The sequence below is a fragment of the Octopus sinensis genome, linkage group LG17 (genome assembly GCF_006345805.1).
Source record: "Octopus sinensis linkage group LG17, ASM634580v1, whole genome shotgun sequence".
Lineage (NCBI taxonomy): Eukaryota > Metazoa > Mollusca > Cephalopoda > Octopoda > Octopodidae > Octopus > Octopus sinensis.
This window is the reverse complement of record NC_043013.1, coordinates 43,316,654-43,331,653: the sequence shown is the minus strand read 5'-3', so window position 1 is coordinate 43,331,653 and position 15,000 is coordinate 43,316,654. Positions and strand designations below refer to the sequence as shown.

At 38.0% G+C, this 15,000-nt stretch overlaps 1 protein-coding gene across 1 annotated transcript in view; it reads right to left on the bottom strand.

Annotated features, from left to right (window-relative positions):
- Positions 1 to 426: 426 nt before the first annotated feature.
- The window catches only part of LOC115220904 (aspartate aminotransferase-like), a 44,671-nt gene continuing 30,097 nt past the window's right edge, over positions 427 to 15,000 (bottom strand). Inside the window, exons 8-13 of the mRNA XM_029791104.2 lie at positions 10,449 to 10,514; positions 9,746 to 9,859; positions 7,284 to 7,366; positions 4,975 to 5,128; positions 3,773 to 3,949; positions 427 to 662 (exon numbers count right to left, since the gene is read on the bottom strand). Of these exons, the coding sequence (XP_029646964.1) occupies positions 624 to 662; positions 3,773 to 3,949; positions 4,975 to 5,128; positions 7,284 to 7,366; positions 9,746 to 9,859; positions 10,449 to 10,514 (633 nt within the window). The 3' untranslated portion in view covers positions 427 to 623. The remainder of the gene's footprint in view (positions 663 to 3,772; positions 3,950 to 4,974; positions 5,129 to 7,283; positions 7,367 to 9,745; positions 9,860 to 10,448; positions 10,515 to 15,000) is intronic.

Below are 15,000 nucleotides of genomic sequence, written 5' to 3'. Positions count from 1 at the left end.
GCATACAAACAAACACACACACACACACACACACACACACACACACACACACACATATATATATATATATATATATATATATGTATGTATGTATGTATATATGTATATATAATGAAAAATTTTCAAGCGGCGAGTGTAGAAGTGTATATGAAAATTAGTGAGTGTGGATGATGTATAAAATCTCCATTTTATTACAGGTTTATACATACATACATATATACATCTATATCTATTTATCTATTTCTCTCTATATATATATGCATACATATTTATATATATATATATATATACATTCATGTATATATACATATTTTTGTATGTATGTATGTATATATATATATATATAATATATATATATATATATATATAAATATATATATACATATGTATGTATGTATGTATGTATGTATGTATTATATATATATATATATATATATATATATATATATATATATATATATCTTATGGTGGAGGTGGGGAAGTAGGGTAGGTTATAGGATTAATAAATAGATTGTCAGTTTTCCTCATTACCGTCTTTAATGCCTGAGGTTGTTGTTGGTGTTGCTGTTGTTGTTGTTGTTGTTGCTGTTGTTGTTATTGTTGTTGTTGCTGTTTGAAATCTTTCAGTCCTCTTTTTGTTCCAACACCCAAGACACGATGGCCTGTGGAAAGAAATTTAAATTATGAATGGACAATGGGAAATATCTTTCGGTGACTGAATCGAGAGTAAACGATGGAAGCAACATAGACCGAGATAAATCTTATATATATATAAAACTGAGAATGTGTGTCTGTATGTCTGTCTGTGTGTTTCCCTAAAACTTGAGAACTACACAACCAATTTCATTCAAATTTTACACATGCCTTACTTAGGGTCCGGGGAGTGTCATCGGCAAAAAAAAAAATGTTCAACTTCTTGCCTAGAGCGAGCCCATAGCAATATCATATCTTCTCCACTATTTCAGTATTACGTGTTAAAAGTGAAACAAAAACGTTTCTCTATTTTATGTTAGATACTTTCACTTTAACAATAAAAATAATAATAACAATTGAATTATATGTAGTAAGTAATAATTAAAATCAAACTAAAGTAACATGACAAAAGTAAAAATAGCAATTGGTATAAAATTGCATCAATGATTTGAACTTGAATAAGTGGTTTCACATGAATGGGAATAAATTAAAAATAATATTAGCGTGCAGAAATGGAATAGTCCAGATGGATAATAAAAAATTAAATTAAAGAAAAGACTATTGTCTATAAGGTATACAATGGAGAGAAAAAATAATAAAGAAATTACATGGAGGAAAGCACCTTCGAAAAGTGTCTTGGTGCGACTATGAAAGGTATCTAATCAGAGGCGGTAAATTCGCCACAATAGAAGCAAGGTTCGAATCAGCGGAGCGTGCAAGGGAGTACTCGACTCGAACTTGCAAAGTGGAAATATTTTATTTTTACCTTTATATCTGGGATGTAGGACGTCCCGGAAAAAAAATTTAAAATGCGCCCCCCACCCCACGAAGTAGAGGTAAACTGGATTGTAGCCACACTTCTATACAAGAGGGAGGACAAGATACAATTGATCGAAATTACAAGAGACGGGCTAACAATTCCAGTCTGTTATATATTTTGAGTATTGTTATCACTAGCGATATCAAGATATAACTTTGTATTTTGTATTTTATGTGTAGATGTATATATATATATAGATGTACATGTAATATGTACACATATATATACACATATATACTTGCACTAGCACTATGACCCGGCAACGACGGGTCTTTAATGCTAGTCTTTTATATTTCTTTTAAGCTTTTCTCGTTTTAGTCATTTGACTGCGGCCATGCTGGGGCACAGCCTTAAAGGGCTTCAGTCGAATGAATCACCTCACTTCCAGAATTTAATTATTTGAAGCCTGGTACTTAGTCTATCTCTCTCTTTTGCCAAAACGCTAAGTTACGAGTACGTGCACATACCATCACCGGTGGTGGAAGAGAACACACACACACATGATGGGCTTCTTTCAGTTTCCGTATACAAAGTCCGCTTGCAAGGCTTTGGTCGGCCCAAAGCTATAGAAGAAAACACTTGCCCAAGGTGTCACGCAGTGGGACTGAACCCAGAACCACGTGTTTGGGAAGCCAGCTTCTTAATCACACAGCCATGCTTGCACCTATGACAGACAAAAATATATTACTTTCAAATACTGGCACAAGGCCAGCAATTTCAGGGGATGGGGTAAGTTTTATCTCGACCCCAGTGTTCAACTGAGCTTATTTCAATCGCCCCGAAAGGATGAAAAGCAAAGTGGACCACGCGGAATTTGAACTCAGAGCGTAAAGTCAGAAGAAAAGCTCCAAAGCATTTTTTTTCGGCACCATCCCTCCGCCTTTAATGGAGAAGCGTTAACAAAGAATGAATAAGAGAGGGAAAGAGCGATATGTAAGAATGAATGAGTGAAAGAAGAAAAAATGGGGGGGAGAGAGAGAAGGAAAGGGATTGGTTAAACATTTTCAAGTCAAGGGAAGAAGGAATATGCGTGTTTGTGTGAATATATCTTATATATCTTTTACTTGTTTTAATCATTACTCTGCGGCCATGCTGGAGCACATCCGTGAAGAATTTTACTCGAGTTAATCGACCCCAATACCTATTTTCTTTTAAAACCGGGAACTTGTTCTTTAATCGGTCTCTTGTGCCGAACCGCTAAGTTACAGGGAGTTAAGCACACCAATACCAGTTGTCAAGTGGTAGTGGAGGACAAACATACACAAAGACACACCCGATATTTATATATATATATCTTTCTCTCTCTCTCTCTCTCTCTCTCTCTCTCTCTCTCTCTATATATATATATATATATATATATATATATACACGTGTGTGTGTGTGTGTATGATGGGCTTCTTTCAGTGTCCGTCTGCCAGATCCACTCACAAGGTTTTGATCGGCCCGAGCTATGAGAGGAGGTGCTACAGGACTGAACCCGGAACCATATGGTTGGGAAACAAACTTCTTACCACACAATCATGCCCGCCTGCACCTATATACGAGTGTATATATATATATATATATATGCGCGCATGTGTTTCATTTAAGGTATACATCATCAGCAGTTGCATAAGAGACTTGTCTGCCAGAAACAGAGGGCTTTGCTCAGAATGTTATTGGAGTGCCAGACACGACGTTTTGACATAATTTAGCTTCCTTAGTGACGAATACACCGGAAATTCCGCGTCAAGCTTAAAATGTTTCTTTTGATATTGGCTAACAAAACATTTACTGATTTGTGCGAAAGCTAACTAGAGCAGAATTAAATTAATATACGCACTTGAAGCAACATTAGACTAAAATACCGGTATCTATAAACATCTATAAATTAGTCTGTGCTGATGAAGGGAAATAACCTGGAAATCGTGATACACAGATTTCATTGGTCATTTCATTGATTCATTGACGCTACCAAGCTAACTTGATACTAACCAGACGTTCTGTTAGTTTTAACAGCCATTCTTGCCAGTTCAGTGGATTGGAATAATGTGGAATAAAGTGCATTGTCCAAAGTCACAATGCATCCGCTAGTCCGGGAATCAAACCCACCTTATAATCGAGAGCGTAGTGGCCTAACTTCTGGGCCAAATGCCTTCGATGTACCTGATATTCATTGTATAAAATTATTAAATCGATCAACGCAATAAAAATGTATGTAGTTATAAGGTAGATATCCTTTTGCAAAGAGAAAAAAAGAGAGGCGATAGCCTCACTTACCTGTATACCATGATATAAAGGACTGCATTGTTCTTTAATAAAGTCTTCGGGCAGAGGTTTATCTAAACCTATTTCACGACTTTTCTGTAAGGCCTTTTTCCCGTCAAAGTTGACGTAACATAGCCTGGTGGTCAGCTCACTCTCTGGACGAAGAAAGGCTGGACCACCAGCCATTAACTAAAAAATAGAAAGATGACAGAGACATATCGATTATATTTACTTTAACATCGACTGAAGCCAGTGCTTGTGGTTCGACAACTGTAGTATAAGTAGTAAAATAGTAGCCAAATGAATTTGCAACCCAAATTTGCTTCGTGATTAAGGCTATATCATTTATCCTGACAATGTCCTTGAGAAAAATACGAACACTATCAAATCATCATCCTTCCATTCCCTGTAGTTATAAGGGTTTGATAAATATATCTGAGTGACAAAACCCAGGTAAATGCGATGCATGGATTGGTTATAATTTCAGGTTTTGTTATAGGGGGTTTATTTTAATTGTGAGCCAAATACACAGTTTATAATTATTTAGACATGAAAAATTGTAAAAAAGAATATTATGACGGGGTTATTAGTGTGATAAAGACTCTGCGGAAGTGAAAGTCCATTTGAGGCAATTTCTATTAAAGACGTTACACGTGTGATGCCTTTTTAAATATGGCGGTTTATATAGAGACGATGGCGTTATCAGTTATTCTTCGAAATGTCAAAAAAAAAAAAGAAAAAACAGTAAAGTGGTAAGTGTAAGTTTGTGTTGAAGACTAGCAGTTGTCCAAGCATGCCAATTCCATTTTTTTCATACGTTACCGATGCTGTTCAAGAGAAAGATCAGGGAAAGCTCGATACAATTTGGCACCGGCATTGTTGCAATAATTTTTGTCAAAACACAAAGAGACGAAACAAATATCGCAATCCCAAACCCAACCCCCCTCTCTAACAGTTCCGTCAGTCTACTATACTAGACTGGTATATTTTTATCCACTCCGAAAGGATGAAAGGTAAAGTTGACCTCTGAGGGTCTTGAACTTAGAGACTAGTAAGCTGGAACAAATAATGCGAAGCATTCTCTCCGACGCGTTAACGTCTCAGCTGATTCCTTGACTTTGTACTGAATATCACAAAGAAACATACGCCATGCACCATTGTTGAAATATCTCATTTTAAACCATACACATATTTGATAAATAAAGCCAACATACTACAATAGATTTCTCCTTGAACATAGCTTCACACATCTTGTTCCCAGTGGTGATTCCGCGTTTTGCTAAAGCTGGTTTCAGAATACCAAAGTCTGGGAATAAATAGTAACCTCCGTAGGGCTTCACAGCTTCAACGCCGGCAGCTGTTAGTTCTCTGTGGGAGAGAAAATAAGATCAGATTATATTCAAATGTTCTGGTCAACAACAGAATAGACAGCTGCACAGAACAAGCAAACAAACACACATACATAACAGAGTTAGATATGTTCTATTTTGTATCAATACCTTTTTTTTAAATGAGTATTTATGCACAATACAGCGTGTATCAGAAAACCTATGTCGGCTGAGTTACTCGTACCATGAGTTTCTCTCGTAGTAACTACCGCCGTATAGTTTGTTCTAACAGGACAGCCACGTTTAAATGGAGATAAATATTACCTCACAGTATTACGACAGCCTCTATCGCTAATACATATTTTTAAACAAGCTACTGGCTAATCGCGACACCAGCATCTTTTCTGGTACTGCTAGCGGGGAGATGAGTTGCTACTATCTCTAGCGGTCGAGCGTCCATCATTGACAACACCGAGAAAGGTCGAAATCCCGTGATCTGGTGGTCTCGGTGCTGGAGATGGCAGGAATTTATCTCTCCGCTAGCGATATTAACAAGAATGAATTTTGTACCAAAGGCCAATATGAAAGTCTATCGCATGGTAGCTGCCGCAGTATAGTTTGTTCTAACAGAACATTCATATTTAAGTGAGGATAAATATACATATCTGGATAGAATATTCTGTAGGCCAGTAGATAGCGATAGTGTAAGTGTTCTTTTAAAATCATCGGTTACATAAACAACAAATTTGTGATGTTGAACCTGTGTAGGTTTCATATATTAAGGAGAGTGATTTAAGACACGAGGGAGCGAAAGCCGTTCTATGGGCCCCAATGGCATAGATGCAGCGTGGCAACAAAGCCAAGATTCGGTATTTGGTGGGCTATGATTACAGCATGCTACTCAATCCCTAGAAATTATGTGCGGTTCTTCAGCGGTAGTTTGCTTGACTGCGGTGGGTCGGTCGCAGGATAAATTTTATTAATTCGACTGCCCGCCATGACTCCCTGCAACGGAAGCGAAATGTCGAAGTGAAAAGCTAATAACAGCTACAGAAATACTAAAAGTGCTGGCCAGCTATACGAGGACCAAATCGTCTGGGTTGTATGGCCTGGCCCATGAGCTTTACATTTATATTCCAGATTTGATTTGCAGCCTCTTGGCAGATATCTATCGCAGCTAGCAAAATAACGAGAGAATTTTGAGTTTTATGAAACGAGGAGTGATGGCGTTGCTGCGAGAGGATCCGAATAAAGAGGTCTATACAATCTTCGGCTAATTACTCCACGAAACGCAAATTTCAAGATTTTGGTCAAGATATTAACCGAGAAATTGTCGCTTGTCAAATGCAATCTGATTGGGGAACATGCACCATCTCAAAAAGATCTTTCAGCGACAATCTCTCACTCAGTCTCTACATTACGAAAAAGGTGGCTAAGGAACCTGGCACATGTGAGGCTCTAATCAACTTAGATCGGTCAAAAGCTCCCGATAGATTCGAACACCAGTATTTGGCGGCTGTTCTTACAGCAACCAGATTCAGTCTCTTCCTCAGTTGTTGGAGCTCTTCAATGTTCAGTAACATCAGCTCGGTGGTGAAGGTAAATGGCTGCCTACACGAACCATTTACTGTTATGTGCTCGTTCCATAAAGGTTGTCCTCCCTCGTTTCTTCTCTATTGAACTAGTACTACGGAAACTAGAGATATTGAGGGAGGGACATTCTACGCGAGCTTCAATGCAGAAGATCTGTATCGGCATATGCAGCTGCCGTCATCGAAGAGTGCCAAACACATCAACGATGAGCGGCTCCTTTCTCAGAGACTGAGAGGCTGCAAAAGAAGCAAAAATCAATCAAACGTTGGTGGGCCAGTAGCTCCACATCTGGAGCGTCAGGTTCATGTCATCCAACAGCGTCAAAGGACGCTGGGAGAGTTTTAGAAGAGTTCTTAAGTTGAAATACCATTTGACGAATAATAAACACCCGAAACGTCCGACTCTTTAATATTCACAACAGTTGCACTGATACAACTCTCCATAGAATTCTACAACGGATTACTTGTTGCTGAGGTGGACTAATACTAAACTTCCATAGATTCCCGATTTTACCCCGTTCTATCTCTATTAATAAAGTCAAGTGGAAGAGACTTAGTCTGACGGTGTTGCAGATCTTTAACACACAGAAATGCTATACTCACTTGTAAGCGTAATCACCTGCTTTCGCCATGATTCGAGTTGTATGGTTTAAATACTGGTCAAACTTTTCTTCACAGTTGAGCATCTGTTAAAATAGCGAGAAATGGAAACAGAATTGAAAGAAGATGCTAATAATAATAATAGCGAGAGAATGACGAGAACTGACGAATGCATATTTACATGACATACACGCATGCGTACGTAAATGTATACGTACATATATATATATACATACGTAAGTAAATATATGCAGAGCATAAATTAATTCAAACATAGAAAACATGTCTATACATATATAAAGTACATTCATAAATGCATGTATACACGCATGCATAAATATATACACGCATACATGTATATACATTCATAAATACATATGTACATGCATAAGTAAATATATTTTTTTGTTCTTTTATTTGTTTTAGTCAATTGACTGCGGCCATGTTGGAGCACAGCCTTTAGTCGAACAAATCGATTCCAGGACTTATTCTTTGTAAGCCTAGTACTTATTCTATCGGTCTCTTTTGAATTACTCTCTACTTAGCACTAAAAGTGGATAAGAGACAAATAATTTCTCACTAGGCCGAGCTGTGGCTGTGTGGTAAGTACCTTGCTTCTCAACCACATGGTCCTGGGTTCAGTCCCATTGCGTAGCACCTTGGGGAAGTGTCTGCTACTGTAGCCTCGGGCCGGCCAAACCCTTGTGAGTAGATTTGCAATAGTGCTCTCTGAGTGGACGGGTTTCAGGGACTGGAAACATGTTGAACTATGCAGAGCGTGAGAGAAAGAAACCTCGTTGTTTCTTCCAATAAATAGGATCCTAAAATACTACCAAAGTTCATCAATTTGCTAGTTTGCTTGTTTGGACTCCGAAAAATCTTATTATGGGCCCTCAGGGGTTATATGGATCCCAATTGAGAGCCAGTGATCTAGATAATACATTTCCAAGAAGGTTGACCGAAAAGCGAGGAGTAGCAAAATGGCCAGCTTGATCTTTAGAACATTTTCATTGAAAAAAAAAAAAGATTTTTTGTGGGGTTTATCTGAAGTTAGTAATATACAAGCATCGACCCAGAACTAGAGATGCAAAGAGAGGCCATCATATCCACTTGTGCTCTCATCAGTAACAAGAAAATTGCGGCAAAACCGCATGATGGTCAGACGTGGTATGCTGACCTATTTCTTTACTACCCACAAGGGGCTAAACACAGAGGGGACAAGCAAGGACAGACAAACGGATTAAGTCGATTACATCGACCCCCAGTGCGTAACTGGTACTTAATTTATCGACCCCGAAAGGATGAAAGGCAAAGTCGACCTCGGCGGGATTTGAAGTCACGACGTAACGGCAGCTGAAATACCGCAAAGCATTTCGCCCGACGTGCTAACGATTCTGCCAGCTCGCCGCCTTCTGACCATCATATAACTTGCTTGAGGTGCGCATTGAGATTTTATTCTTCCCTTCTTTTTAACGAATGCTGTGTGCACATGCGCATTGCATACGTCACACGTACTGAGAAGGATACTGTCGCTGTAAATTTTTTATTTACTTTTTCCCCAGTTTATTTTACTTGCTTACTTTTCTATTTTTTCCTTTTTCTCTGTCTTCCCCATTTTCTCTGTCACATGACTGTAAATGAACAATCTGGTGTGTTTGTTTTAATGGCCTACCAACGTATACAGTACGTTTCTCTGCTCTAGTTGTCGGGAAGACACTCGGCAAGAAATGGAAACAGAATTGAAAGAAGATGCTACTAATAATAATAATGATAATAATAATAATAATAATAATAATATAATAATAATAATAATAATAATAATAATAATAATAATAATAATAGGCGCAGGAGTGGCTATGTGGTAAGTAGCTTGTCTACCAACCACATGGTTCCGGGTTCAGTCTCACTGCGTGGCACCTTGGGCAAGTGTCTTCTATTATAGCCTCGGGCCGACCAAAGCCTTGTGAGTGGATTTGGTTGACGGAAACTGAAAAGAAGCCCGTCGTATATATGTATATATATATATATATATATGCATGTGTGTGTTTGTGTGTCTGTGTTTGTCCCTTAGCATTGCTTGACAACCGATGTTGGTGTGTTTACGTCCCCGTAACTTAGCGGTTCGGCAAAAGAGACCGATAGAATAAGTACTAGGCTTACAAAGAATAAGTCCTGGGGTCGAGTTGCTTGATTAAAGGCGGTGCTTCAGCATGGCCACAGGCAAATGACTGAAACAAGTAAAAGAGTAAAAGAGAATAATAATAATAATAATAATAATAATAATAATAATAATATAATAATAATAATAATAATAATAATAATAATAACAATAACAAGAGCACTCAGAGATCTCAAACACACAAGATTACAGTTTGCAGTACATGGTAAACTTTCATTGCAGAAGTTAATTTGCTGTGCCTGTATACATAATTGAGGAGGAAGGAAGGAAGGAAGGACTAACTTACTTTAGCTAAGGCATATTGGACTGGCGTACAGGCACAAGAGTTGGTGTTGCTCCCGACACATTCTACGGCATCTTTCAGTGTTTTGAGTTCATCAGGAAATACATGGTAACCGACCTGCAAGAGAAGTGAACAGAATGAGGAGACTATCTCAGGGACGTTTCTGCAAGAAAACATATAGTTAAGTTGGAATATGTATGTATGTATGTATGTATGTATGTATGTATGTATGTGTGTGTATGTGTGTGTATGTGTGTGTGTATGTGTGTGTGTGTGTGTTTGTGTGCATAATATATATATAGGGAGAGAGATATACTGAATGTGAATGAGATAAACACGATTACGATTGATATATATAAATATACATACATATACACATGTAGATACACATGCACACACACACACACACACACACACACACCACACACACACACACACACACACACACACACAAGACCTAAGTACTACGTGTTTTCTGTAATGTGTATCTCTAGATCTTACCTGTTGCCTTCGTGTGTGTGTATGTGTGTGTATGGATATGTGTGTGTATATGTGGGTGAGTGTATAGCGAGAGAGGAAGAGGGAGAGAATGGAAGCGAGGAGCTGAGATAGAAAATTTCCAAGGGGAAGCGTTTCCCAAAACGAAGAAAGGAGTCCCTTGTGTCGAGGAGACGAGGAATCGAACCCGTTAGTGCAGTATACTTACTCTCCATCCTCCTACGCTCGCACACTTTGAAAGTCCGGTACTTATTACAGCGCCCTCTGGGTACACCTGGCGGAGAAGAAGGAAATTGTGTATTGAACATGAGAACAAGCTATGGAGATTCATACACACATATGCACACACGTGTACACACATACATACATATGCACACACGTGTACACCCATACACACATATGCACACACGTGTACACACATACACACATATGCACACACGTGTACACACATACACACATATGCACACACGTGTACACACATACACACATATGCACACACGTGTACACACATACACACATATGCACACACGTGTACACACATACACACATATGCACACACGTGTACACACATACACACATATGCACACACGTGTACACACATACACACATATGCACACACGTGTACACACATGCACTCATACAAATACACGCAATAATATTGCTGCTTATAACTTCACCTTTGAAGCTGCCTAGAGATTTATATTAATATCTATTTGTCTGTCTAGGATTTATTTGCTCTATAAATGATTATGTATGTATGTATGTATGTATGTATGTATGTATGTATGTATGTATGTACTCACAACGTTCGGTCTGGGAATCGAAACTGCGATCCTACAACCGCAAGTCCGCTGCCCTAACTACTGATCCATAGCGCCTCCACACACACATACACATACACACATATGTATGTATGTATGTATGTATGTATGTATGTATGTATGTATGTATGTAGTATGTATGTATGTATGTATGTATGTATATGTATGTTTATAAAAGGTCAGGAGTTTACAAGAACCAAAGAAAAAAAAGAAGAAAAAGAAAAGCTATTTAATACGTACTAGCTGTCCCTATGTAAATTCCACAGTTATTTTGAAAACAGCAAGAAGGTAAGAATTTTATAGTCAACCATTAAGTATATAAACAGTAATTTTCTGAAACATTTGATCCTTGAGATAGTGCAAAATCCTACATTTGTAGTACTGAAAGTGTAGTCTTAAGAGAGAACATCTTTGAAAGCTATTATTCTTTGTTATGCTCTTGTCAAGTCCTACTTTGAGAGCTCTCTTTACACTCTTTTACTTTTTTCAGTCATTTCACTGTGGCCATGCTGGAGCACCGCCTTTAGTCGAGCAAATCGACTCCATGAGTTATTCTTTGTAAGCCTAGTAATTATTCTATTGATCTCTTTTGCCGAACTGCTATGTTACGGGGACGTAAACACACCAGCATCGGTTGTCAAGCGATGCTAAGGGGACAAACACAGACACACGAACACACACACACACACCCCCACACACACACACACATATATATACATACATATATATATATATATATATATATATATATATATATATATATATATATACGACGGACTTCTTTTTAGTTTTCGTCTACCAAATCCACTCACAAGGCTTTGGTCGGCCCGAGGCTATGGTTGAAGACACTTGCCTAAGGTGCCACGCAGTGGGATTGAACCCGGAACCATGTGGTTGGTAATCAAGCTACTTACCACGCAGCCACTCCTGCGCCTATAATAATAATAATAATATTAATAATAATAATAATAATAAGCAAAAGGGACTGATCGCTACCTAACTCAGATACCAGGAAACCCCAAAATGGCAGAAATTCAAAAGATAGTGCTCATGGGAACTGCTCATATCCTACGCAAAATACTTTCTATGTAAACCCCAAGTTTTAAAATAAACATAACTTTCGTTTTTTTTTTAGGCATTCACTAGTACAACACTAAATTCAAAACCAAATATATGGCACACTAGGCATAACAACAATACGAACTTCCAACCCTGTTGTCTCTTGAGGTCTCTGGGTGAGACTTGGAGCCAACTTGTACAAATATAAAGCAAATGTCAAGCATAGAATAATAATAATAATAATAATAAAAATAATAATAATTTTTTTATCGACCGTCTTACGAACAACGTGATAATGTCAGTTTTTCGTAATCGATACAGTTTTATTGCCAAAGTGTAACATGCATACAGGGAAGCAAAATAATGTTTATGCATACAGAAAAATACAAAAGGTTCCATTTAGCAGACGACAGTTAATTTCACTGCAGAGCGCGTGTTAACGGATTGACGATTTAAAAAGAATACATAAATGAAAAACTACACTCTTTGCCTTCCCCACTTTCATTAGCCAATACCTCCACTGATGCCCAACAGCGTCACCTCACCGCTATAATAGCTACTATAGATTTCATCATCTATTGTCCATGTATACATGAATGCGCGTTTGATTATATACCTGTAAATTGCTTACTTTTTCCCCTACCTCTCACTGCTATTACGTTCTTGTACTACTTCTTTTTCACTTTTTCTCTCTCTCTCTGCTTTCGGTTGTCCCTTCGACAAATCATTTAGTTGCATAACATAAAAGCGTTCCCTTTCTACTCCCCTGCCTTGCTGTAGCTTTCTCCTTAAATAAATGCGTCTCTCCGCTTTGTCTTTCGCTGACTTTACCTTGTTTTTAACTAACCACCTCGCCGCGTAACATACGGATGTATATAAGCAGAAACAATTTATTGATTTTAAAATGAAATATCTATAATGTGATATAGTCTTTCATGAAAACACAGCGTAACTATAAGGTTCATGCTTGGTTAATCATAAGAAAGCATCACACAAAATTTAACCAGTTAAAAGAATAACTACAACATATAAGTTGTTAGTATGTGGAGTATTTTTCACTGTGCTGGGTTTAAAAAGTTATAAACGACACAACTCATCACATATTAATATTATTAGAGATTGGTTATTTGCGTGGATGGTTAGAAATTTAGAAAGGGGCACACACACACACACACGTGCAACTATGTAATATAATGAAGACAATAAGAATATATATAAACTATGCTTAAGGGGAGAAAGGAAAGGAAAAAGGAAAGTGGGGATAAAATAATTTGCAATATGGAAAGACTTATAACAATAAAAAAAATTTGCTAGCGAAGCCTTCTTCAGCAGGTACACCTTAGATTAAATATATATATACACGAGACAATCCAGTATATGCCCCGTGCTTATACATTCAAATTTTGAAATCTACCGCGCAAGCGCAGCTTCCTGTCGGCAGTAAATAAATATGCCAGCTTTTTCATTTCGTAAATTATCCCAAAAATTATCAATAATTAACAATACCAAAGGGTAATGGAAATTTCTAATATTTCTGATTACCCGTTGATATTATATATATATATACATACAGGTACAAGTTAGAGGTGTTTTAAACCTCTAAGGGATGGTTAAATCCAAAGGCGCTCCTGGTAATTACCTGTGTAGGTATAGCCTTGGTAAAAGATATACGGTGGCAGGTAATTCAGCAGGTAAACCGTAGTTTAAATTATATGGAAGAAGAAAATGGAGGGAAAAATAACAGGAAGAAGTTGATCGTTTGCGCTAGTAAGGCATTAATTTAATTAATTAATAAAGAAAAGTGGTAGTAATAGTACATTTACGATCGTTTCTGTTTACCAGTTGTAGTGGTAGACATTATCAGAATATATATATATATACTCTCTCTTTCTCTTTTACTCTTTTACTTGTTTCAGTCATTTGACTGCGGCCATGCTGGAGCACCGCCTTTAGTCGATCAAATCGACCCCGGGACTTATTCTTTGTAAGCCCAGTACTTATTCTATCCGTCTCTTTTGCCGATCCGCTAAGTGACGGGGACGTAAACACACCAGCATCGGTTGTCAAGCAATGCTAGGGGGACAAACACAGACACACAACCCCCCCACACACATACATATATATATATATACATATATACGACAGGCTTCTTTCAGTTTCCGTCTACCAAATACACTCACAAGGCATTGGTCGGCCCGGGGCTATAGCAGAAGACATTTGCCTAAGATGCCACGCAGTGGGACTGAACCCGGAACCATGTGGTTGGTTAGCAAGCTACTTACCACGCAGCCACTCCTGCGCCTATATAATATAAAATCCGTTCTGTCTGTCTGTGTGTCTTCTAGGATCTCGGGCATCCTCATATCCGATTGCGCTCAATTTTGATATGTAGATACCGACGGTATCAGGGCGTGTATAAGTCTTTAAAAAATTGCAAAAATCGATTCCAGGTGAGAATGCGATCGATAAGGCTGTGGGAACGTGCATTTGTACGCGCAGGTACATCAGCTGTTGCGATGTAGCAACTAGTACTTTAAACTCTTCGATTGCATATTTGCGTGAATAAAATCGTTTTTCTTTGGAATAGAAAAAAAAAAAAGTTATCTTTATTTCTTCTTTTGCTGGTGTCTCAAATTTAGGTTAAATCAGTGTTTCTCAAAGGGGAAACCTATGGGACGGTCGGACAAGTTGTTTTGATAAAATTTGGTTTAAATGCTTGACAACTCAGCACCGTCCATTGAACGGGGGCGTTTTGTTCGTATATATATATATATATAACGTTAGCACGCCGGGCGAAATGCGTAGCCGTATTTCGTCTGCCGTTACGTTCTGAGTTCAAATTCGGCCGAGGTCGACTTTGCCTTCCATCCGTTCGGGGTC